Source organism: Crocodylus siamensis, chromosome 4, assembly GCF_052110815.1.
Source record: "Crocodylus siamensis isolate JL-2025a chromosome 4, ASM5211081v1, whole genome shotgun sequence".
NCBI classification, from domain to species: domain Eukaryota; kingdom Metazoa; phylum Chordata; order Crocodylia; family Crocodylidae; genus Crocodylus; species Crocodylus siamensis.
In genome coordinates, this window is record NC_143398.1 from 6,731,533 (window position 1) to 6,756,555 (window position 25,023).

At 48.6% G+C, this 25,023-nt stretch overlaps 1 protein-coding gene across 1 annotated transcript in view; it reads left to right on the forward strand.

Annotated features, from left to right (window-relative positions):
• Positions 1–25,023, forward strand: part of PLXNA4 (plexin A4) — a 533,592-nt gene that overhangs the window by 433,629 nt on the left and 74,940 nt on the right. Inside the window, exons 12-17 of the mRNA XM_090041550.1 lie at positions 480–670; positions 9,177–9,328; positions 10,042–10,159; positions 16,008–16,144; positions 18,792–18,959; positions 22,466–22,559. Of these exons, the coding sequence (XP_089897676.1) occupies positions 480–670; positions 9,177–9,328; positions 10,042–10,159; positions 16,008–16,144; positions 18,792–18,959; positions 22,466–22,559 (860 nt within the window). The remainder of the gene's footprint in view (positions 1–479; positions 671–9,176; positions 9,329–10,041; positions 10,160–16,007; positions 16,145–18,791; positions 18,960–22,465; positions 22,560–25,023) is intronic.

Sequence of the window (25,023 nt, forward strand, 5' to 3'; positions counted from 1 at the left end):
TAATAAAAACAGTGGGAGGTGGGAAGACGAGATAATTAGTATTCAGAAAGGACTTTGGCACCTCAAAAAGGGGCCAGATTATACCAAGACTCTGAGCTGGGCAGTAATCCTTTGCTTCTCTGTTAGAGATGGACTTTGGGAGTAACTCAGTCCCCAAAACCTTTGCATTTCCTGGGACAGAGGAGGGAGGGGGAGGCTGGAAGGGACCTCCAGAGGTCACCGTGTCCCACCCCCTGCCGTAGGCAGGATCAGCCCTAGCCAAGCCATCCCATACAAATACATGTCTAACCTCTTACTAAAGCTGTGCAGATAACCCTATCACACAACCACAAGGCACAGCACTTGAATTCCTTGTTCAGCCTGCTTCCCCCCGGAGTCACTTTCCACGCGTTGCTCCTTATTACACCCCACAGACCTGCCCCCAGGCTCCCCCTCGGTGCCCGCACCCCTCAGGATCTCTCTCCTTTGCTGTCCCACAGTGCATCTGTACAAGTGCGGGGCCATGCGCAACAGCTGCGGCCTGTGCCTGAAAGCCGACCCGGACTTCGAGTGCGGCTGGTGCGAGGGGCCGAACCAGTGCACGTTGAAGCACCACTGCCCTGCCCAGGAGAACCAGTGGTTGGAGCTATCCGGGACCAAGGGCAAATGCACCAACCCCAAGATCACTGACGTAAGTCCTCACCCCACTCTCGGAGCGGGGGGTCACATCCCTGGAGCAGGGGGACTCGCCAGGAACAACCTGTTCTCGGTGCATCTTGCTGCTGGATCTCTGTCCTGGCGTTGGAGGTGCGCCTGGCTGGCCTCAAACAGCATCCCGGCATCTCTCGTGACGGGAAGTCAGTCTTAACACACCTCCAACCGTGGCAGGTCAGGCTGGTTGAGCAGGGCCCCCTGAAAGGAGCTGGCTGCTGCTCACGGCAGTGTGCAGACTCCACGAGTCCTTTGCGAAGGTGAAAGCCGTGGCTGCAGGCTCCCCGACAGGCACAGCACAGCCACAGCCACCGCCTGGATCGGTGACCCAAATAGTGCAAACTGTCTGCACTTTCCAGGCTCCCGGAGAACGGTGCCCATAGGTACTGCCTGAGGACACGGTGGCTCCTGGCTGGGAAGCCCCTCTCAGAAATTATTCAGATATAACGAGGCTTGGGTGCCTCATTTATTTAGACTCATGGCTGGTGCCTGCGTCCAATTGTAGGAAGAAAAAATAAAGTCTAGAGTCAAGATCTATTGAGTGGGCATGCAGCATCCCATGCAAATCAGACTGACTTTGTAGTTCGCTTTAATTCTTCAGTATTTTAGCAACATCCTGGTGAGAGAGAATATTCTTACATTTTGCCAAATGCAGTTTTTCAAGAATAACAGGAGGCCTATAGATTCATAAATATTAGGGTGGGAAGGGACCTCAGTAGGTCATCGAGTCCGGCCCCCTGCCCTGGGCAGGAAAGAGCGCTGGGGTCAGTATCCCACTATCCTATGTCTCCCAGTCCATCAGGACGCGTGGCTTTCTCTCCGTTAAGGCCTCACACCCATTGAGTAATGCAGCTCTGAGCCTGGCCAGGACAACAGAGTTTCTTTCCCTGTCAAAGGGGTGGCTGTGGGGAGCAATGTCTCTCTGGGGAGGCAGAAGGAGCCCAGCAAAGTCCTTCCTGGCTAGGTCAAGGGAAGAGGAACAGGTTAACGAGCTGTAATGAAGGGATGCTCACATTTTAAGTGCCCTTACCCTGGCCTAAGTGTAATGTGTTGCTTCGAGGCTTTCAAATGAAAATTTTCAACTTTTGGTACCAAGTCATTTTCTGTTTGGTTTTTTTTTTTTACGTGAATTAAAAAAAAGAAAGAAAGACATTCTTGGCTAAGAAAAAAAGTGGGGTGGAGAAGAAAAAGTTGCAGTAGGGCAGTTGGAAGGAGAGAGAGAGGGAAAGTAGAGGGACCCAGAGCAGGCAGTGAAGGGGAGGAAGAGAAAAGAAAAGCAGACCTCCAGCCCTTTATGATTTTGGCTGAGATGTCATGGTGCCATTTGAAGAACCAGGGGATAGGTAGTTAGCCACATCTCAACCCTAGCAAAAAGGGGCCTTGCAATTTGGCAAGACTTCCCCTGCTGATGGGTCGGCCCCTCTTCCACAAGGGTGCTGGGACTATCGTGAGAAGGGGAGTCCCGGGAGCGGAGATACAGGGATTGGGGCCTGCACCTGCGAGAGAAGCACCTTAATGCACTTTCAAAGTGGACAAGAATAAGACACTCCCACTCCAGAGTAAGAGTTTGCACCAATGGTACCATTCAGGAATAGCTATCTCACTTTAAATGTATCTGTAATCCAAATGGTCTTTCACGTGTGGATCATTCCTTATTTTGCAAGTAAGAAACGGAGGGCTGCCTAGTAGATTTCTTTCTTCTAGATCCAGGGATCTGTGCTGGTGGCTGGGGAAACCTTAGCGTCTGTGCCAGTTTGCCTGGAGGTGTAGGCATTGTCATCAAAGTCTGTGGTGCTGGAAGCGTCACGAGAACAGAGGCCAGAGCTGTCCAAGTCTTTAACAGTCCCATTGGGATGCATGGAGAAGAGCTTCTCTCTGTCTTCCAGCACATCATCCTCCACCCCAAACACACCGCCAACGTTTTCCAGAATGCCCGTGGCTTTGAGGTATCCCTGAGTGTCCCATCTGGGCCTGACTTTGCACTGGCCTCCACATCTCTTCTTGTCTTCAGCTGGACTTGTCTGGACATAGTTTTAAACACCAGGCATCAGCCAGCTCAAGCTGGGCGCCCAAGAGCTGGGGCACCTAGAATGAGTGGCTGCTTCTGAAAACTTCAGCCTTGGGCTCTTGAAACTTAAAGAAAGAAAGAAGCTGAAAACTTTTCTTTCCCCATCCTGGGGAAAGGTTTAGCAGCTTTTCATAGATTCACAGATCTTAAATTCAGAAGGAACCACAACAGTCATCTTTTTTTTTTTGACCTCCTGCATCACTCAGGTTGTAGGAGCCCATTCCTATCAAAGCCGTGTCTTGCAGCTGATCCTTCTGAAGACGAACTCATGTTCGTCCCATTCTCCTTCCCCATCCCTCCCACCTCTGGTGACCACTGTCGTTCTGCACAAAGCGGCTAACCTCCGTCCTTTAGATGTCACGGGGAACTCTGTTTCCACTGGCATTTTCTCCAACAGTCCTCAGTGCTCCCACAAATCATCATAATATTCGCTCGTGAAATATTTCAATTGTCTGGCGCGCTCATAAGTAGCTCTTGGAAAGTCTTTTTCTGAGCCATTAGCATGGAAGTAATCTCAAGTGGCTGGATATATATTGCAGCTAATGGTATGTCTGGAGCAGTTGGTGAGAGTGTTCTCATACTGGCTGAGGTCCAAGGAAATATCCGTGAGGAGGGGAGAGGAGAGAAAAAACACACGCGCGCGTGCATACGCAGCAACACCAAGCTGCCCATAACCTGAAGTTATTTACTGGCTCCTGCATTTATATTGCCACTCAGTGAAATTAGAGGACTATAAAATTGCCCAGCTACAAAATGCTCTTTAAGAATGACAAGCACGCGCTATAATATTATGCCGACGTTAGTGGAGGGTGTAAATTGTCACACGGCGTCATGGCTGGATGTATTTAAGGAGATGCCAGGGCTTCCTGGCAGCTTTCAGTGCTTCCCGCTTTGCAAAGGGCAGTTCTTGTTCACTGCATTTGAACTTAGGAGAGAAACATGTAGATCAGGTTTTCCTTCCTTTAATCTAAAACCAGGGCAATCCCATGTTTTTCTGCATGTGTTTTGTGGGGGAGTGACAGTCATGTTGGTGACATGTCGCTGTGAGCGTCTGTGTTTTGTGGGAGACAGGCCGTTCTGGTAACTGGATCTATGCCTGCATAACATATGTTAAGACTTGATCCAGACACCCCTGTGGTTATCAGACATCTTTTCATCTTCTCCAAAGGAGTTCCCAGTTGCTCAATTTGGGGGGGGGCGGGGGTGCATTTTCAATCGCGCTGTGTTGTCCTCCATGAAGTCAGTAGTAAAACTCCTACGAGCGACATCAGTGGGGATGGCGATGCTGAGAGGTTCTGCAAACCCCATCATTGGGTCCCAGGTGGTCTCAAGATTGCTTCACCCAGACCATCAATCCCTATATTTCTAGGGTGCTTGGGTCTGGGTTCTTGTTCAGGCTGACCTCTAGTTGTAAAGAGTGCAAGAGATGAAGGAGGGACTGCCCCTGCGAACACAGAAGCAACTGCCCATTGCTTCTCACAGGAGGCAGCTCTGGGAGGTCAAGTCCAAGACCGAGCAGTTAGCGAACGTGTTTCTTTGCTCAAGACGTTGTCCGTGCATTGACCTGGATAGACAATTGGGCATGCAAATGCAGTCGGATTCCCAATCAACGGCTGATTTTCTTCTTGTAGGATGTCAGAGAACTTGGGGACCCTGAGCCAAATTAACCTGGAGTTGCATCAGAAAGAAATTTGGCCCTCGTTTTGGTGTCTGGGGTTTAGTTTGGTATTTCCATCCTCCAAGCCCTGCCCCGCTCAGACACTGAAATGTACTGACAGCTGAGTTCTTTCTCAGTGTGCTGAGAAACCATGTACTGAGCAAATGCCCCCAGCTCTTCACCCGTCTGTCCTATCCTCATCTCCCCAGCTCCAGAAAGGGCTTTTATTCTAGTATTGTATTACGTGATCTTAGTTGCCTGAGAAGCTTGATGGGCCGCATTCTGGTAGACACACAGCTCTTAAAACCTGGGTTTGATACTAGAAGCAGAATAAGAAGAAAATCTAAAATTTGATGTTGAAGTGGATCTGGAAGGAGGAAAAGCATCCTAAATTTATCCTTCGGTGCTGGGTTTTGTGTGTGGTTTTTTTTTTACAGTCTCTGGCTGTTATTGTTCAGTTATGATATCCATTTTTTTCCCCTCCTGGCAACAAACTGCGATGTCCTAACAGGGCAACAACAGGATTTGATTTGTTGGGAGAAAGGATCCTTGCAGCACAAAACTCTTGGAGGATCCAAATGAAAAATAAAGAAACTTTCTCATCTTGGCACATTTGTGAGTAACGGTCTCTAGAATAAACGCTGCACAATTGATTCCAACCTAAGGTCTGGTCCACTCTACAAAAGTTTTCCTGGCAGAGCTGCTTGGATTAAGAGCATGAGAAATATCACACAGCTGACCCAGACAGCTATGCTGGCAAAGCCAAACTATTGACACAGTTGTACTAGCAGAAAGACTTTCTGCCGTTGTAGCTTATTCCATTATATAAAATTATTTCAACGATTCCAGCACAAGAGTTCCTGGAAGGTGTTGGTATCTCTGCTAGGAGGATACACCGACAAACTCTGCTATATCTACCTGTACGCGGCAAACTCCAAATAGAGACAAGACTTACTTGATCTGGTCAAAAATATTTTGACAAGACAGGGGCTTTGTTTTTTTTTAAAATCAGAAAACGCAGTTGCATTGTGATCAGAATATTTCAGGGAATGTGCCAATTTCAACAAAATTTTGGCTGGACATTTTCTTAACAATTCAAATTCAAAATGTGAGTTGTTTTTTTTTATTTCTCCTTTTAGTTTAGTTCAGCTTTCATTGTACTTGATGCTGATCTTCTATTTAATGGCTTATATCATTGGAATGACACATTTGACCTGATCAGAGCAACGTAGCTTGAAATTATTGAAATAAAATATTTGGATGTTATGGAAGTGTCCCACTTGCATAAGGTGCTTCCAGATCAAAATATTTCTGAATTTTTATTTTATGACATATCTTAAGTGTTCAATTTTTTTGGCCCGGTGTGCTAGAAATTCCATTGTCAGCTCCACCCCGTGGTTTCACAGATTTGTTGTTCTCTGAAAAAAATTGTCTGTCTACCTACCTACCTTTTTACCGACTTCCATCCATCTATCTGTCCGTCCATCCAGTGCTTTACTACAGCTTTTAGCACCAAACCGTCTCAAGGTATGTCTACACTATGGTGATTTCAGTCGTGTTGCTGAGGAAATAGGCCCTATTTCTGTTTCTCATGCATCAACCCCAGGCATGAGTCTGACAGTGCTTCCTAAGGGGAACCCCTGAACCATCCCTTAAGACCTGGCTTTTGAGTGTGCTCCAGAGCACCAGCTTGGGGTACTCCCAAGACATCCCAGCACCTCGTTTCCAGGGTGGACCTGCCCAGACAGAAGTCTGCTGCTGGGATGTGACTGATCACTCTCTGCAGTGCAGACATGCCACTGGCGTGTCCACCTGCAGCAGGATGTGGCCAAACCTCACCTGCCATTTGTGAGGACAGAAGAAGTCTCAGCTTCAGAACTGCCAAGAGTGGCTCTGACTTCGAGACTGGAGCTTCAGGGGGGCTCAGAGGTGAGGCTTTTATTTAAATTTTTTTTTTTGGTTTAGCCTCTTGGAAAGGCAGAGCTTAGATCCAACTTCCTGCAGGCATTGGGACCCACCACTAAAGCTGGCTCAGGTGTGGAGCTCTTGAAGGAAGGCTAGTAGATGAGGTGGAAGATTGTTCCGACTTTGGACTGCAAGGCCTTGCTGGGATGTGACAGACAGCTGTGTCGTCACCACCACAAAGTCCTAATGGCATTGCACAGAATGGACCACAGAAGGTTGACTCCCTGAAGGATTTCCATCTGAGTCTCTTTCACCAGTTTTCTTTTCCTCTGTCTTCTTACCTGTCTATCACTCTGGTTGCTAAGCAACCAGCTCTGCCTACAAGACTTGGACCAGGTTGGGGTGGCGGGGAGGTAACTTTCTTTTGTGTGATCACAGGCTACCTAGCCACTGTTTGCTCTAAGGTTATTCTTTGATACCTCTCTATTCTGTACCCTCCTCCAAGCCTATCCCCTATAACCAATAAAGTTCTTCACTGTACCAAGATTGATGAACTTATTGGGAAAGGCAAGCCTTTGTGCTTCCTTGGTCTGACTGACTAAGGGAGGCTACTTTTTGTGCTTCAGGCTAAAGGAAGCACCTCCAGCTTTTGCAGTGGGTCAAGCACCCCCAAGGTCTACAAGGCCTGTGTACCCCAGGGGGCACAGGGCCAAAGACAGACCAGATCCCCTGGGTGGTGTTGACGGTACCCCCAGGCTTGTAGGTATATTCCAAGAAGGTTTGCAACTGGTTCAACCTCAAAAGAAACTACAAACCCTAAGGGCTGCTCTGCTTTTGTATGCAAGAAAGAAGCATATGTTTTCAAAGCAGAAGGTTGAGATTTCAAATCCCCGGGTGAAAAGTGTGTGCTTAGCCAACAGCTGGGACCTGTGGTCCATGACTTGACTGAATCATAGAAAATGAGGGTGGAAGGGACCTCAGGGGGTCACATCTAGTCCATCCTCCTGCTTAAAGCAGGACGAGCCCCAACTAGATCATCCAAGCCAGGGCTTTGTCTTTCTGGGTCTTAAAAACCTCCAAGGAAGGAGATTCCACAACATTTTTGTTCTGGGTGGGAGGGAGGCAGTCAGAGATGAGGCATCCTTTGGGGTTTTAACTTGGCAGCATACACACATGCCACAGGTGCTAGCTATCCACAGATATGAAGCTCAGGACCTTCCATGCCCTTTGCATAGTTACACAGATCAGGTTGGTGGAACATCTCTCAAGGGAGAAATGGGAACAGTTGTGCACATGGGTTACAAATCCTGACTATGAGAACCCCTCAGCTCTCATCCCTTCTCTCTCCCTCACTCTGCTGCCATTATCTCTGCAAGGAGATGACCTGGCCAGTCTGTTTATGAAGGACATTTCTCTCCATGTTTTGGGAAGCAGAGAAGAGCAGCCAAGTTCTTAGTGCTCCTGCCAGCCTCTGCGAGACCCGGATCTAGTTGCCAACACAGATTCCCCACCGGCCATGCTAACAGCAAATGGGAAAGGACATCTATCAGGGAATTCCCATTGCCCAGCATTTCACTGCAGAATGATCCCTGCCAGTGTTGGCAGATGGCAGTCATGGCACCATCTGAATGGGCAGTGGGGAAAGCTAGCATCATTCAACCATTGAACTATATGGCAAAGCAGGTTGACACAGCACATAGTAGGGCACAGCAGTTGAGTCCTGGCTGGCTCCAGTGGAACCTAGATTTGATCCTTAGGGTCTAAGACAAAGTCCATTGCATCCAGCAGTGCACAAGGGCAGGGAGAGAAATGGACTGAGCCTTCCTGCTAACAACTCATACTCTCTGGCCAAGCACAAGTGGTTGTGCTAAATACAGCAGGGCTCAGTGGGACAAGCACAGATCAGGAGTGCCCGGCTGCATAGAGGAGGAACAGGGTGAGCTTTGTACAAACACACACACACATTCACACACGTCTACACCCAACAGAGTGTGGTGGGCTGGAGGAGGAATCCTGGCCTTCATGGCAGGGAAACCAGTGGGGCTGGGGTGAGCGAGGAGGTTACTCATAAAATCTCTTAGGTTCATTGGCTCATCAGTCCCACACAAGAGGCGCTGAATGAGAAGCAGAGGCCACATCCCCACCCAAAGCTTTGCCAAGGCCCAGATGCTGGGATAGGGATGTGAACAACATCCCACCCCATCCCAGGAGAGTAGAGTTAGTTTCAAGGGGGAGTAGGTAACTTTATACATTTTCCATGTGTAGAATCTAGTTACTGGAGGGTGGCGGGGGGAGAGGGTTGTCTCACGTTCAGGGTCATCTTGCATTTGGGTAAATACAGTATAAGCTCATAGCTGCTTCTGCCTGTCATGCTATCCGTGTCTGTCTGCCTTGTCTGTTTAGCTAACTTAAGTTTAATCTCATTTCTGCTGTCTGCCACATTCTCGGGGACTGACTCAGGTTTACAAACCTCACCATCCAGTTGTCTTTCCTCCTAGCACCCTTCGCCCAGTAGGTTTGCCCCATTATCCCGCGACTACTTTGTGCAGCACTAGCCTGACACAGGGGAGCTCATGTGGGCCAGGGGAAGAGGATCCTGGAAAACCCAAGTTTGGGCCAGAAATGAGTCGGTTGAATGAGTCTTTTTTAATCTGTTTCTATGGGGATCAGACATGAAGAACTGGGCTTGCAATAGATTGACCAGATGCTATGGGATACCGCACGCCTGGGTGTTCGATGCAGCCACTCCGTGTCTCTCGGGGTCTGAAGCAAGTTGTGATACTGGCTCCTCTCTCTCCTGCTGGAGCATTGGTGGCCTTTTGTATTCCAGTGACTTTACTCTTGCTGTGTCTCCAGATCTCCCCGCTGACGGGCCCTCGGGAAGGAGGAACCAAAGTGATCATCCGTGGGGAGAACCTGGGGCTGGAGTTTCGGGACATTGCATCTCATGTCAAAGTGGCTGGAGTGGAGTGCAAGCCTCTGGTGGAAGGATACATCCCAGCAGAACAGTAAGTTGGCCACTCAGGGGTTTGCAGACCGTACCATGCCCCCCGTAACAGCTTTCACTGCCCCCCTTAGCTCAGCAGGAGGGGTCAATGTCCCCGGAAAGCTAGGAAAAGCCAATGTTTTCTGTGTTCATAGAAACCCAACACACCAGGAGGCCCAGGGTTTGGCAGTGCCTGGTGCCTCCCTTACTCCACAGCTCACAAAGTCATTCCTAAGGCAGAGTTGGAGGCTGGCTTAGCAGTGGGTCTGCTCTAGCCCTTAATGCATGTGCCTTACCAAGGCTCCCACACCCCCAGGGGTTACTGGGACACAATTCACTGAGCAGCTACATGTGGATGATCTTCTGCTCTTTGGGGAATAGCCACCAGAGATGGGCAGAAAAGAGCTGGCTTTGCTGTCCTGTCTCCAGGACAGGAGCCTGGTCTGTAGGGGGGTGGCCCACAAAGTGCACGAGCCCCAGAGTCAACCTGAGATTGGACCCCCCACCCAAGAGATGGGTGGCAACTGGTGGCCCCTGGATTTAGAAGAGCAGAGAGACTCGCGGGGCCAGATTGGTGGATAAATGCTCTGGATTTCAGTGCAGTTTGACTTAACCTGGAGTTTAAACAGCCCTAAGAGACAGTGTCCCCAAGGAGAATCAGCATGGCCTGTGATCTGATAACCCAGGCCCCTGCCCTCCTGGGAACTACGCCTCCCATCTGTGCTTTACCTGCAGGATACTGTGCGAGATGGGGGAGGCCAAACTCAGCCAGCACGCTGGATTCGTGGAGATCTGCGTGGCTGAATGCAAGCCGGAGTTCATGGCCAGGTCCTCACAGCTCTACTACTTCACGGTAAGCACCAGCTCGGAAATTGGAAATCTCAGCAGCACCAGAGGAGCAAGACTCCCATGTCACCGCTACTAGGTGCTGTTCTTGAGGGCTATCTGGGGTTAGCATTGGATGCTAATGTCTGCTTGGACACCAGGGCTATATCGCTATTCTGAGCCGATAGCAGCCAGCAGATTGAGGCTCTCTGTTTCTTGCCCCTGCCATCTGGACATAATGGGGGCAGGATGCCAACTGATTCTGCTCTGTTACATCACCATCAATTGGAACGAATGCTGCTGAAGGTAGCAGAGCTACACTGATGTAAAAATGATGAGAGAAGGGGATCGTATCCACTGTAGTGCCTGCAGGCGTGTGTTGAAATGCCCCATCCACCCTGCTCCTCTGTCTCCTTCTTCCTTCATACATTTCGAATCTGCAAAATCTGCTTAATGAAATAAGGCCCATTTTTTCAGATATCCAGGGCATACCTGAGCCCTGATCCATGCAGATCTTTCTTCTAGATGAGATTGTAAGATCATAGGGAAGTTGGGCTGGAAGGGACCTCGTAAAATCATCTAGTCCAGCCCCCTACTCAAGGCAGGATCACCTCTGGCTAAACCACCCCGGCTGAGTGTCTGTCCAATTTATGCTTGAAAATGTCCAAGGATAGCGATTCTACAATTCATGTAGGTCTCCTGTTCCAATGCCTAACCAACCTCATGGTAAGAAAATTCCTCCTAATTTCCAAACTAAATTTCCTCTGCTCCAGATTCCTCTGCCATTGCCTCTAGTCTTGTCCTCTGCAAGCACAGGAAAAAGCCCAACTCCATCTTTTCTATAATAGCTTCAGGTATTTGAAGGTGGTTATCAAATCCCACTCATCTTCTCTTCTACAGACTAAACAATCCTGGTTCTTTCAGCCTTTCCCCAGAAGTCATTTTTTCCCAGGCCTCTAGTTATTTGTGTTGCTCTCTTCTGGACTTTTTCCAATCTGCCCACATCTTTATTGAACTGGACACAGAGGCTTCCTTGCCAGAGAAATCTGTCTTGGCCTGCAGAAAGAACTGCTCCTGGCTTGGGCCAGTCGTATACCTGTGCACTGTTATTCGCTGCAAAAGGCATTGGTAACGAAATGCAAATAGTCGTGATTTCCACATTTAGCTAAGGACGCCTTTGCTGCTCTCTGGCAAGTGTCACTCAGATGCTATGTTGGTAGGAACGTAGATATGCCTAGACAGATAGCCCCCATCAAGCAGACAGAAGGGCTGTTTCCAGGACATTACACTTTAGCTTGTCACCTTTGCTATTCCTGGAATTACTGTACTGGTCCGATCATCCGTGTCCGTCTGTGACAGCTTTTCCTTTTGCTTGCTGCCTTCTTGACTGCCGGCTATGACATCCGTGCACAAGTTTAAAGTCAACAGGGTTTTCTTTGCTGAATACCTCCATACCTTTGTGCCAGACAGCAAAAGCAGATGCTCCCCAGCTCTTTCCTCGTATGCACTTGGCTGCTTTATCCCTGGCTTTGCTCAGCTCCCACCAGTATCTATCAAGAGATCATAATATGCCTGCTACAGCAGTGGCGCTGATGTACTAGGATCAGGGTTGACAGGTATGGGGGAGAAGGAAGCTCAGGGATCAATCAGAGAAGCAGAAGAAGGAGCAGGAAGGTTTGGGGTGGAGCTGAGTAGTTTGGTCAATTCATCCCATAATGGAGCATCGGAGGCACTGCAGCATTTTGCAAAATGAGGTTGATTTGGGCCAAGAGAGTCAGGCAAAGAGTAATAAATAAGTAAAGGAACTGGGAGAAAATGTTAGGTAGCATTTTCTGTTGGCATTGCTGGGACCGAAGGTTTTGTTTTGGAAAGACCAGAAGGATGACGCTGCAAGGGCTGCAGATTATTCCTTTCATCTCAGTGGAGCACACTGAAGTTACCCCAACACGAGCTCGGTAGCACAGCCCAGAGCTAACCCCCGCCTGAGATGGCATAGCTCCGAGATGCTCTGTGGGGATTTAACAAGCTTTAACAGGGGGATGCTTACATTTTAGTATGGCCCAGCTGTAATGTGTAACTTTAGTGTTTCACTTCAGGGCTTTCAAATGAAACTTTTCAACTTTGGGTACCAAGGCATTTTGGTTTGGATTTTTTTTCATAAAAAAAAAATGACTTCAGTAAAGAAAACAAAGAAAGAAAGACATTCCTCAAATGGTTCGGTGATTCATATGAGACAGAACCTCTCGCTTGTTGTCATGTAAATTGATTCAGGTTGGCCTGAAATGAAATTATTTAATGCTTCTGTTTTATCACACAAAAAAAATTAAAAATCCTGTTTTGTTTCAACCCAAACCGAGTCATTTCTCCTGATTATTCAGTTCAACCACTGAACCAAAAAATCCATCACTAACCAGCTCTGGCTGGGAGAAGGAGGGCCTGAGATGAGCCTGAGAGTAGCAGTGAATGGGAAGTCTGGTGCATGACACGCAAAAGAGCGGTATCTATCCAGGCACAGAGTGGGCATAGATAGCATAGGATGAGAGGAAGAAAGGAGAAAAGCATCAGAGAAGGACATAAAAGAATGACTGGATTCCTCCTTTCCATCATGGTCTCTGTCCACTTTACCCTATTAAAGCTTCGCTAATCCTCCTTGTATTTTTTGTCGCCTTTTGTCCATGCGGCAACGGTAAACAGTCTGGAGCCTGATTTTTAATGTAAATACACCGTGCAATATTTATGAAGGCTGGCATGAATAATTAACGGTTTACTGAAACTTTGCAAGCTTATCCATAAACCTTCTCGGAAGACCTGCAAAAACTCAGTGACCCTTTGGCAGAAAGGAATCGCTGGGAGGGATGCATTTTTACTGGGGCTGTTGAAAGGCCAGAGGTCAAGTAGTCAGGGTAGGTTTCTTTTAGTCTCAAGAGTGGAGGAGGGAAAAGGTTGGGAGGGGGACCTGGAGTCTTTCCATCTCTTGGTCATTCAGTTAAATTTCACCAGGTTCATGTGGAAGAAGTTGATGGTTCTCAATCCCATTCCTAACAGCCAAGACTCTTCATCATAGGTGCCATCGTTGTGGTCAACACTACTTTGTCTCCAGGTCAGCACCTTTGGGTGTGAGGCTAAAGATTCAATGCAACCTGGTGACTGAACCCCCCTCACCATGGCAGTTGCTTTTTTAGGGCACAGATCTTGTGCTTCCCCATGTATAGCTTCAGACTCAAAGGCTGCTGTCAGTCTGACCCCCTTTCCAAGTGCTAACTTCATTACAAATGAAAGCAAAGCAGAAACATTTCCATCGTGTTAGAGTACATTTTCAAAGCGATTAGCTGAAGGGGAGGAGTGTAGAGAGGGGAGGCTAGGACGTGCCCTGGGTGATTTTATAAGCTTGTATTAATGGTCTCTGAAGTTCAGTAAGACAACTGTGTGCTGTAGCTGCTTGTTCCTGTTTTTATAGCATCATTCTTAAAAAGAGAAGGGGAAAAAAAAAGCGCCCTTCATTTAAATGCATATAGTAGCTTTACACTTGGGAGTGAGTGGAAAGTTTTTCTATTAAAATGCAAATGAAAGAATAAACTCTAACTCCAAATTTCTCCCTGCAAATGGATGTTTCCTCCCCGTGTTTTGGTATCAGGGCGATCTGGGGTTTCCGAATATGATTATTTTATCTTGATGTGGAAAAGAAGAGAGCTCATTTTCTTTTGGCCCTAGAGGAATCTTGCCTTTTTTAAATACCGTTGTCCAGCATCTTGGTGTAATTTGAAAAGTAGCTCAAAAGCAGGCATGAAGGAAGCTGATGATTTGGAAACAATACCATCCCTTATTAGTAGCAGCATGGTCACTGCTGAGATCAGTGCTCTATTATGCCAGGTATTGCCCATGCACGTAGCACAGAAGATACTTTCTGTCTCCAGATCTTCGGCAGAGACAAGCAGGAAGGATTATTCCCTTTGCCAGACACAAGGGCAGATGAAGCAAAACGAGATTTGGTGCTTTACCCAGGATCACACAGTAAATCTGTGACTGAGTCAGGAATTGAGCCTAGATTTCCTGAATCCCCACACAGCGCCATAATCACAGCCATCCTTCTTTGCCCTTTACTTTTGTAGGACCATCCTACCGAGGAGTATACAATTGACAGAGCGATTGTCTCTACTTAAATTTTTTAAATTTCCCTATGGAATTTCACAGCGGTGTTAAAGTCCTCGTCTGTATTCTGTGCGTTGGCATAGAAATCCTGCAGAAAGGCACTAATCCCCCCTCCCCCTCATTAAAACAATAAGGTCTTAGCAACATTTCTCTAGGACACGTTTATGTTCCTCACTATCTTGGAAAAAATCTTGGGTCTTGGGAAAAAGTCATCAAAGTAACCATCAACAACAGACTAACAACGTGTAACTTTCTGAGAACTAGCCAACACGGCTTCATTGCGGGTAGGTCTTGCCTAACCAACCTCATTTCCTTCTATGACCAGGTGGTGCATCACCTGGACAAAGGAGATGCAGTTGGTGTCATATATTTGGATTTCAAAACAGCCTTTGACTTAGTCTCCCATGATGTCCTCATGGTAAAAATGGGGAACTGCGGCCTTGACAACCTTATGGTCTGATGTCTTGGGAACTGGCTCCACGGTGGGACCCAGAGAACGATAGTCGATGGAACTGAGTCAACATGGCACACAGTGACCCAGGGCTCAGCACATGGGCCAGTACTCTTTAATATATTCATAAATGATCTGGACTTGGGTGCCAGAAGCAGACTGGCTAAGTTCGCAGACGACACCAAATTCTGGAGAAGTGCAGTCACAATAAAGGATAGGTTGGTGATTCAGGCCAACCTGGACAGGCTGTCAAAACCTGATGACATTCAACACTCAGAAATGCAAGGTGCTCCACCCTGGGGGAAAAAACCCACATCATACGTATAGGCTCAGCAGTGCTACATTTACTATCACCACAACCGAAAGAGACTTAGGGGTCATGATTGATCACGGGATGAACACGAGCCACCAATGCGATGCTGCAGCCGGCAAAGCTAACAAAACTCTGGCTTGCATCTACCGATGAGTCTCAAGTAAGACCCAGGAAGTCATTCTTCTGCTTCACTTGACCTTGGTGTGGCTGCTGCTGGGGTAGTGCAGCCAATTCTGGGCTCCACACTTTAGAAAGGAGGTGAAGAAGCTTGAGAAAGTCCAGAGAAGAGCCACACTCATGATTCGAGGTCAAGAGAGCAGGCTTGATGAAGAGGGGCTGAGAGACATGGGACTCTTCAGCCTGGAGAAGCGCAGGCTCAGGGGAGATTTGGTGGCAGCCTGTAAGTACATCAGGGGTGTGCATCAGGAACTGGGGGAACGTCTGTTCACCAGAGCACTGTAAGGCTTGCCCTCTTGGCTTTGATCATACGTTTGGACTCTCTCAAGCTTATCATGTCCCTCCTGAAGGGGGGAGCCCAGAAGCATCTCTAAAGCTCTAGTGACTTTTCCATAAGGAACATGCATGCAAGGTTGTGTCAGATCCATTTAGCTAGTTGAGGATGGAGTTTCATTGACTCAGGAGCTGCTGCATTTTAGCAAAGTAAGTTCTAAATTGCAGCTGGCTAATGGAGATCTGGGTCTTTGCTGGACTGCTTCATGCCTGGACCTCCCTTTGAAATATTTGATCATCTATGAGTAGCTACAGCAGGCCCAGCTTTGCAGGGAGGAACAGAAGAAATAAGACTGAGCAGACAAGTAGGGTCATGGCCTGCTTCGTATTATGGCCTCTACTGTTTACAAGTCTCCCAATAGACTAAAGCATACCCTGAAAGGCCCTTAATCCTGGGCATAAACAGGGTAGCATCTCCCAACACCTATTCAATGTGAACCTTTCTCTTCACAGTCATTGGCGCTGTCAGGCCTAAAGCCGAAGAGGGGCCCAGTGTCGGGTGGCACACAGGTGACAATTACCGGCTCCAACCTGAACGCTGGCAGCAACGTCATGGTGAAGTTTGGGAGCCAACCGTGCCTTTTTTACAAGTATGCATGCGTCCTTCTCACTACATGTGCCATGAATAGAGAAAGAGGTGGCTAGCACTCTCTTCTGATGGTGCTCCTTGACTATGGGGATACAGAAGATATTTCCTGTTTATCCAGCTGTCCTGGACCTGGACTGCTTAGGCAGTGGCAGACTTGGTCCTGGCACTGGACAACTCATGTGGAAGTGGGTGTAGTAATCTAGCATGTTCCCCCATGAGGTGCACATGAAACAGTTCAACTCAGTCCCTTCAGCACATCATTTCTCCTGAGGAGTCCCTGACATAGTTGGTAGCCATAACTCATTGATATGTGACCAAAGGATTAGCTAGAGGGTGGTTTGCAGATGGTGGCAGTAGTATATTGGCTGAGCTGTGGAGAGGCCCAGATCTGGAACAGCAAGCAGGAAGGATGTAGGTGCAGGGGCTGTGTGATGAGAAGTGGACAATGATGCCTAAGAGTAACAAGCAATACCAGTAGCCCCTCTTGCTTTCAGTGGGTGTGTCTACACGTGCATTAATGTCAGCTTAAATTTACTGCGCAGCAAGTAGAAATAGGCCAGCATCTGCATGTGCAGGCATTAAAGCAAGCTAACTCTGTGTGTGGACTGAGTTGGACCTAAAGTTAGATTAGGTCCGAGTCAGTCAGCGCATACAGTGTTACTGCTCAGTAAGGCGTCTATACATGCATTACTGTGCAGTAACTAATCAGGTGCAAATTTGATACTTGCATGATGCAGCCATCGAATTTATGTTCAAGTTGGTGTAAATCACCATATTTACTGTCCAGTACAGCCATGCACATGTAGACACAAATCCATTCTGGACAGTAATTTCAGTTACTGCGCAGTAAATGTGCACATGTAGATGTGCCCAACGAGTACCATTCATCTTACTGTCCACATTAAAGTCAAAATCACCAAGAGAAGCAGATTAAAAGAGAGGGAGCATGAAACCAAAGCCTGGGCAGATCTTTGAGCACCCTGAGGACTGTAGTAGAATAGAAATGAAGTGGATGGGCAAGAGGAGAGAGCCTCTCTCAGACATGAACAGCACTCCTGTCTCGCAGCCCACAGGCATTTCAGCTTCGTGTATTTCATGTGAAGGTCCTAATTGGGCATCTTCCCGAGTGGGAGAATATGATGCATTTCACTGTTTTGATTGGTATTCGATGTACATTTTCCATGGTCCCTTGTTAAGTTTCACTTTAATTCTCCTTGGGCCTCATGCGTCGCTTGTCTGCCTGGGAGTAAAATGTAAGTAATTCCTTTCCAGATCACCACTGTATAGGAGGGGGGAAATATAACCTATTGGCTCTGAGCACTAAAATACTTCTCTGCTGTCTAAATATAACCCTAGAAATCAGTGAAATGGATGGCTCAGCAGAGACTGGGACTCTTTTGCTCTACATCACCTCTTTGATCCCAGTCCAGAATAACAGTAACCCCAAATCAGGGTCACCTCCTGGCTCTTCTTTAATCCCTGGGAGACCGAGTCGGTGCCCAGTTCCAAAGCACAAACCTCTCCTAAAGTGAACAATATTAATTAAATAATTAGAAGTGAGGACTTCAGTCCCTGGAGCTGTCAGTAGCTCATTCGTCATTCCTGGGAGTGATGCAACTTGACTTTTGCAGTTCCTGGATATAAGTCCAGTCCCTTTTCCTGCTGCTACGTATGTTGGGGGGTGGGGGGGCGGGGTTAGCTTTTCTCAGAGACTGAAACTGAGGCAGGGGGTTGGACTAGATGACCTCTGGGGGTCCCTTCCAGCCCCACTTCCCTGTGTCCCAGCCTGTGATTTAGGGTTTGGGTAGAAAGAGTGATTGCTTTGGAGATGCTTACAGAAGACTGACCAGGGAGTGTTGGAGGGGTTAGGTCCAGTAAATAGGCTGTTTTCTTTCATGGGGGCAGAGGGGAAGGCTGGAAAGCAGAGGGAATGAGTGTCACACAGTCAGGATAATGATGGATTTCTCTCTGATTATACGGACGACGAGCCTGAGTCACTGATTACAGGTGCTTGGAGATCAAGGCTCTCGGGCTTAGGTTCTTGCTCAGCCTGTTCTAAAGGGAAGGGCGAGCTACAAAACTCACTCCTGGTTCTGGTTTCAAACCCTAAAAAATAGGTTTGGGGGTTTTTTTTGCTTCAGGCTCTTTATTAATAAAATGCTTCACACTGTATTGGCACCTTCCACCCCAGGATTGCAAAACACATCCTTATCTTTAACCCAGTCTCAAAAATGGATGCTATTGTCCCAAATTACAGAGAAAGCAGAGACCGTTCTTGCTCTGACAGTGGTCAGTGCTGATGCTTTGTAGGATGAAATGAAACCCCTGGCAGGCACTTCATCATGCAGCACTCTTCCCTGAATCAAATAGCTTTGGGATGCCAGCTGGGGTTCAGTGTATGCCATGATGACCTGGCGGTGGAAAGCTTATGCCAGTCTATCCAAAATGTCAGTTTTGATTGAATAGTTGTCTGAATCTATTCACCTCAAATTCCTGCAGCATCAAGTTCCTCAGGTTAGCAAAGCAGGGCATACAAAGGAGAGGAGGTATTCTGGGTGGTCGGGTTGGTGGCAGAGGCATTTGTTGGTGATGTTGTCTTGCTTACGTGGACTAGCACTTGCTTTATTCTTCCTAAACTCCATTCCTAGGAGGACCCCCAAGCACATTGTCTGTAACACCACAGCCTCCGGTGAAGGGTTCGAGAAGGTGCAGGTTTCTGTGCAGGTCGACAAGGCCAAGATATCCCAGGAGCTGCAGTTTGAATATGTGGAGGATCCAACCATCATGAGGATTGAGCCAGAGTGGAGCATCTTCAGGTAGTCGTTCAGTCAGCACTCATAATTTCCTTTCTCGTTGATTGCCGCTCATGTCCCAGTGCGTTGCTAGATCCAGAGGCATGGGCTGTCTAAGGCTCCAGTTCAGCAAACCACTTTCCAGTTCAATTAATGTAATGAGACTTGGATTTCAGTAATATTGAAGTACAGAAACTCATGGTGTCATGGTCCGGGGAAGATTATGCCCTAAAATATTTACAGCAGTGCCTTATAGTTTGCATAGTGCCCTTCGTTTGGATGGGCATGAGGGCTTTTTACACTGTGTGTGTGTCTAACGCGAAGCTTGGGAATACCATGCCATGTGTTTTAATTGCTAATGCAGTTGCAACAAAACTGCCCACTGTCTGAGGCTCAGGTATGTGCCCCCATGCTACAGCTTCCACCTTTGTGCTGAAAAAAGGTTGTGTCCTATATCTGTGTCTCATCCAGCAGTAGGAAGAAAAGGTTGGATGCTCTTCTGCTACCCCCTCTCCCCTTAACTTAGGGGCTGGGTAGAGCTGTCTTAACGTATCCTCAGTGGGGCATCCCACATTCACCGCCCGCCAAAGAATAGCCAAACCCATTCGGATGAAATATGGGAACAAACCCTCCAGCCCGCAATCCTCAGCTTCAGCAGCACATTTCTCATTGAGGTTCAAGCGAGTCTGGGTCATGCCTATTCCTCATCTTTAATTTCCAGGCGCTCTGGCACTCACAGAACAGCAAGTGCTGAAGTACCACTCTGAAAGCAAGGGCTGAACGGGCTGTCTCTCTCCGGAGAAAGCTCTTGAGACATCTCCAGGCCAAGGCTGCAGATCCAACATGTTTGGAGATGCATCCGTACCACCGAGCACTGCAGATCCCTCACTAATCTCCTCCAGGACTGAGAGCGATCAGCTCCTGGTTTCATCCAGCCTGGATTTGCTCCGCACCATGTTCCTGCATCTTATTTGTTTGGCCATGGTTCTTGGAGACCCCAGTCAAAATCAGGGCTCTATTTATGATGCACAAGCACCAGGGGAGGCTCAGGCCCCGACCTCACCCCTCCACCAAAAGGCTCATTATGGAATGGGCTGACCTATTTTAAGCCCAGACTCTCCCCTTAATACCATGGATGAAACCCCATTGACTCCAGAGAGGTCATGTTCGTACGGCTGAGAGGACAGATTTGGTCTCGAGTGTGGAAGGGACCCACATATTATACAAACACGGTCACAAGCTTGCAAGACTGGCTCAGTGAAGAGAGAAATTGGTCATTAAATGCTCCAGGATTTCTTTTAAAAGATACAAAGTCAGAAATATTAGTCTCCTCTCATCCGTCCATTACGGTTCTCATCTCCCCTGTCAAACTGGAGTGATTGGAGTGTCTGGGGATTAGGCGCAGGGTTTGTAAATCCCCCTGGCTCAGCTCCCGTCCGGAGCATGTTTTCACAAATCAATTAGTGGCTTTAATTACTGTGAGGGAATTTACCGTTTGAGCCGGACCGAATCTTTGTGCATTGGGCTGGAGGCTTTCGTGTCCAGATTTTCCATCTCAGGGTTTTTTTCAGTCACAGTGTTAGGTTATCAGCAAAATGAGAAATCGCTTTACTCCCTTCCCTATTACAGCGAGTTTAGTGCTGGGGAAAGGTGTGGGATTGACAGCCTTGGAGAGTGATTTTGTCTATTATCCCTAGGAAAGTTACAGCACAGGCAGCTTTCTTCACACTGCTTCAAAGCTGGTGAGTAGGGGAAAAGAGCTTCCTGGTTTCTGTGAAGTCAGTGCCACTAGAAACGGGCTGTGACTCCCCCCCATGGGGCTTAATGAACAGCCACTCGACGGGTCCAGCTCTTGGCCTGTTGAAAACAGCATCTGTCTGATGTCTGTGGAGTCCGATGAAGATTGCATTTCTGTCCCTCCATAGGTGGGTTCAGGCCCCAACCTCACCCCAGCAAGCATTGAGCTGTGAGTCTTTCCCAGCCACAGCTGGATTGGAGCCACTGCCCTGGAGTGAGATTGGTGGGGTTCATTCTGGACCCCGGAGAACATTACTTCCATTCCAAAATCAGCCTTCAGGATCCTGGGTTTTCCTTTCCCTGTCAAATAGCAAATAAAGCTGAGTGGCTTTTTGTTGCTGCCTTCCAGCTCTCCCTACTGCTCTTTAAGGCACAGATCACAGCCCAGTTGGCTCCAAAGGGGAAGGGGAGTTAGAGTCATAGAAAATGCGGGTTGGAAGGGACTGCAAGAGGTCACCTCTACTCCAACCCCTGCTTAAAGCAGGACCAGTCCCAACTACAACATCCCAGCCAAGGCTTGGTCTAGTCGGGTCTTAAAAACCTCCAAGGATGGTGCGTTTAAGCCGGAAGGCTATTGAATGTAATGTAAGCACTTCGCAGCCCTGGGGCATACTCGGCTCCACAGTAGAGATATCAAAGCCCATTCTTTAAGTTCCTCTCTTTCCTGATCTGGTGGCACGAGAGCTGACAGCGGGGCCTCTGCTTTCACAGATAATGTTGCACCCCCACCCCAGGCCTTGAAAGGCAGCTCCGTGCCGCTTTGCTCACCTGGCTGTTTAGTAGGACGAGGCCGAATGCTTAGCGAGATGCCTCAAGGCAACTCAGCAGAACCTCAAACAGGGCTGGTGGAGGCAGTGTGGGTGGAAGAATATACATCCCAATATACATCCCAGTGTGCGTGGAAGAATATACATCCCAACATACATCCCAGGAGGGGTGGAAGAATATACATCCCTTTTGCATGCAGCCCTGAGTATTAACCTCCAGGTCTGGATGTGTATCTTTGCCGATTTCTTTCCACACTTTTGGACTGTGATTGAAACCGGGAGCACCAAGATACCTGCACCGAACCTCTAGGGGGTCCCTGATAGGTTGCCGAGGAAGGTTTCCAGATCACTTGCAAATGGTGTTTCCAGAATAGGCTTCATATGAGACAAGCCCAGCGCACTCGGTCTTAGCAAGCCAACACTTAGCCAGTTGCCTCTCTCTGTAATGGGTCGCTCTCTCCTATGCATTCAAACCCATCACATCCCAAGTGTTAACTGTGTCCATGTCCATACACTTTGCCCTGCATGTTTAGTAAGTGGAGGGAAGCTGATGGAAGGGGAAGACAGAGAGCACAAGAGGGCAGTCTCCTCTCTGTCCCCAGCAAGTTTTGGGGTTCTCCCCATGTCATTCCCCTGAAATAACACAGCAAGATTCACAGTTGAGAGACGGGGTGAAAATCAGCTGAAACTGCAGTGCGGGAAAGGAGACGGGCATGGATGAGACAGCAAAACAGGCATCGTGACTGAACAGCAGAAATGCTCATTGGAGATGCTTTTGCCTTGCCTCCATCACAGGTCAGGGTGTGGGAGTCCCTGTCTGTCTGACCGAGGAGTTGGCCCGTGGCTGCCTGTCCGCATATGGCACTTTTAGGGGCGGCACAGCCTGGGAGCACCCCCCACCATTACATTTGGTCCTGGGTATTTTGAAAATGGGCGTTTCATGCTCTTTCTTTGTTTTGTTCCTAGTGGAAACACACCCATTGTTGTATGGGGAACACACCTGGACCTGATACAGAACCCCCAGATCCGGGCGAAGCATGGGGGAAAGGAGCACGTCAATGTGAGTATTACTGCTGGCGACGGGACACGTTAAAGAGCATGGCAGTGTTGGCTGGTGAGATGAGCTAGAGAATGAATCTGTTTATCTGCAGAGCAGTGAACCCTGGAAGCAAAGGCAAGGCCCCCTCAAGAATGCCCTTCCAGTATGCCTCGGCTTCAACCTGGAGAGGCAAGAGGAGTGTCAATGGTCCATTCAGTCCCTGGTCTCTGGTGGGCCTTGCCGCAAGAGTGACACTTGGGAGCAGGGATAGTTTCAGGGGCTCAGACACTTGTGCATGTGCCCCCCGCCCCGATCTGCAGCTGTGGTATCGAGTGGATGGATCCAAATGCCTGTTCTCAGCAGGGCATGATGGGATCAGCTAAGTGTGAGGATGCTCCACTACTGCTATGGTAACACCACTGGCCAGTTCAGGAGCAGTGTACTCAGGCCCTGGCAGCTGGAAAGAGACTCAAAGACTTATAGAAAATGAGGGTCGACAGGGACCTCAGGAGGTCACATCTAGTCCAGCCCTCTGCACAAAGCAGGACCAGCCCCAGCTACATCATCCCAGCCAAGGCTTTGTCTAGTCAGGTCTTAAAAACCTTCAAGGATGGAGATACCACCACCTCTCTAGGTAACTTGTTCCAGTGTTTTACTACCCTCCTCATAAGAAAGTTTTTCCTGATATCTAACCTAAGCTTCCCTTGATCAACTTGAGCCCATTGCTCCTCAGCTGTCATCTGCCACCACTGAGAACAGCCCAGCTCCATCCTCTTTGGAGCCACCCTTCAGGGAGTTGAAGGCTGCTATTAAATCCCCCCTCTGTCTTTTCTTCTGTAGACTAAATAAGTCCAGTTCCCTCACAAGTCATGTGCCCAAGGCCCTGAACCATTTTTGTTGCCTTCCACTGGACTGTCTCCAATTTGTCCACATCCTTTCTGCAGTGGAGGGTCCAAAACTGGACACAGGACTCCAGATGTGGCTTCCCCAGCGCTGAATAGAGTGGATAATTATTTCCCTCGGTCTGCTAACAGCACTCCTACCAATGCTATTAGCCTTCTTGGCAACAAGTGCACACTGCTGGCTTATATTCAACATTTTGTCCACTGTCACCCCCAGGCCCTTTTCTGCAGAACTGCTGCCCAGCCAGTCAGCCCCCAGCCTGCACCGATGCATAGGGTTGCTCCCTCCTAAGTGCAGGACTTGGGACTTGTCCTTGTTGAATCTCAAGTGTAGTGTCTAGTCCTACTGACCCAGGAGATCTTGGGACCAGCTCCAAACTTCAGAGCAGAATGGGATGGGTGGCATTTTGCAGCAGCTTGTGGGTAACAGAAAAGCAGTGCCTGGGTGGAAGGAACTAGCTTATCCTAGCATGGCTTCATCAGCACTGTTGGGGAGGCAAGGAAGGGACACCTGGGAAGCCTGGCATCTGAAGTCAGGTGCCGCCCACCAGTTGAGGATCCACGTGGCAGCAGGCAAGGCATTCAGTTGGGGATTCAGGTGTGGGGGGAAGCATTGAACAGCAGGTGTCCCGGTGGGCACATGGGGGTCAGCTCCAGCCAGAACATGAACTCTACACAGGTCCTCCTTCAGTGCAAGCTGCCTGCTGGCAACAGGGGCGGGAGAGCGGCGGGGTCTGGCAAGTGTGTGCCAGTGTTTCAGAAGGTCTGACACTGTCAATAAGACCAGCCCCATGCTCTTTGCTAAGGCTTTACAGCCAGGGACCTCAAAGCACTTTGCAGGCTGTCATTAATGTCACTCTGTGCAGATGGGGAGAGAGCGAGACCGGACAAGGACTCAGGAGTCCTGATTGACTAGTCACTGCTTTAACCACTGACCGGGCTTCCCTTTGCCCAAGATGGGCCCTATAATGCTTTCTCCCTGTATAGACAAGGCCACATCTAGATTGATGGGTGGTCCAGCATTTGGCCCACTTGATGGTGTGGAAGGCACCTTCTTGGCAGAGAGGAGAATTTGAACCAGACACTGCTTCCCCCATCTCCAGGAGCAGCTCTGGCTCTAACTGGGTGTATAGTTTTGACCCTGTTGCACCTACCAGACACAGCCCGGTAATGTGTTGCTCCAATGCTCCCTGCAACATTGAACCCATTCAGGTGAGCAGTTCACAGCCCTCCCACGGAGCAGGTTGTGGGACGAAGCTGGGCTTCTTGGTGCTAGGTCAGAGCCCTCCCAGTGAGAAGAGGCTGGCCTGTTGCATCTTCTGCATCTCTTAGGCACCAAGACACCTTTCTCCTGTGCACCAATCTGGGCTAAACCACTCCTAGCCCCTGTCTGAGGCCAGCCACCATAGTGAAGCCTTCCTTAGCAGCAATGGATGCAAAAAATGGGGAAAAGGAAGTTGGAAAGGGAGGAGTGTTACAGACAGACCCGGGTCCATGATGATCTTTGGGAGTACCATACTGCCCACAGAGGTCTGGACTCATTGCTCTCTGAAGAGTTAGTGAGAGACAGACACTGCCCAGAG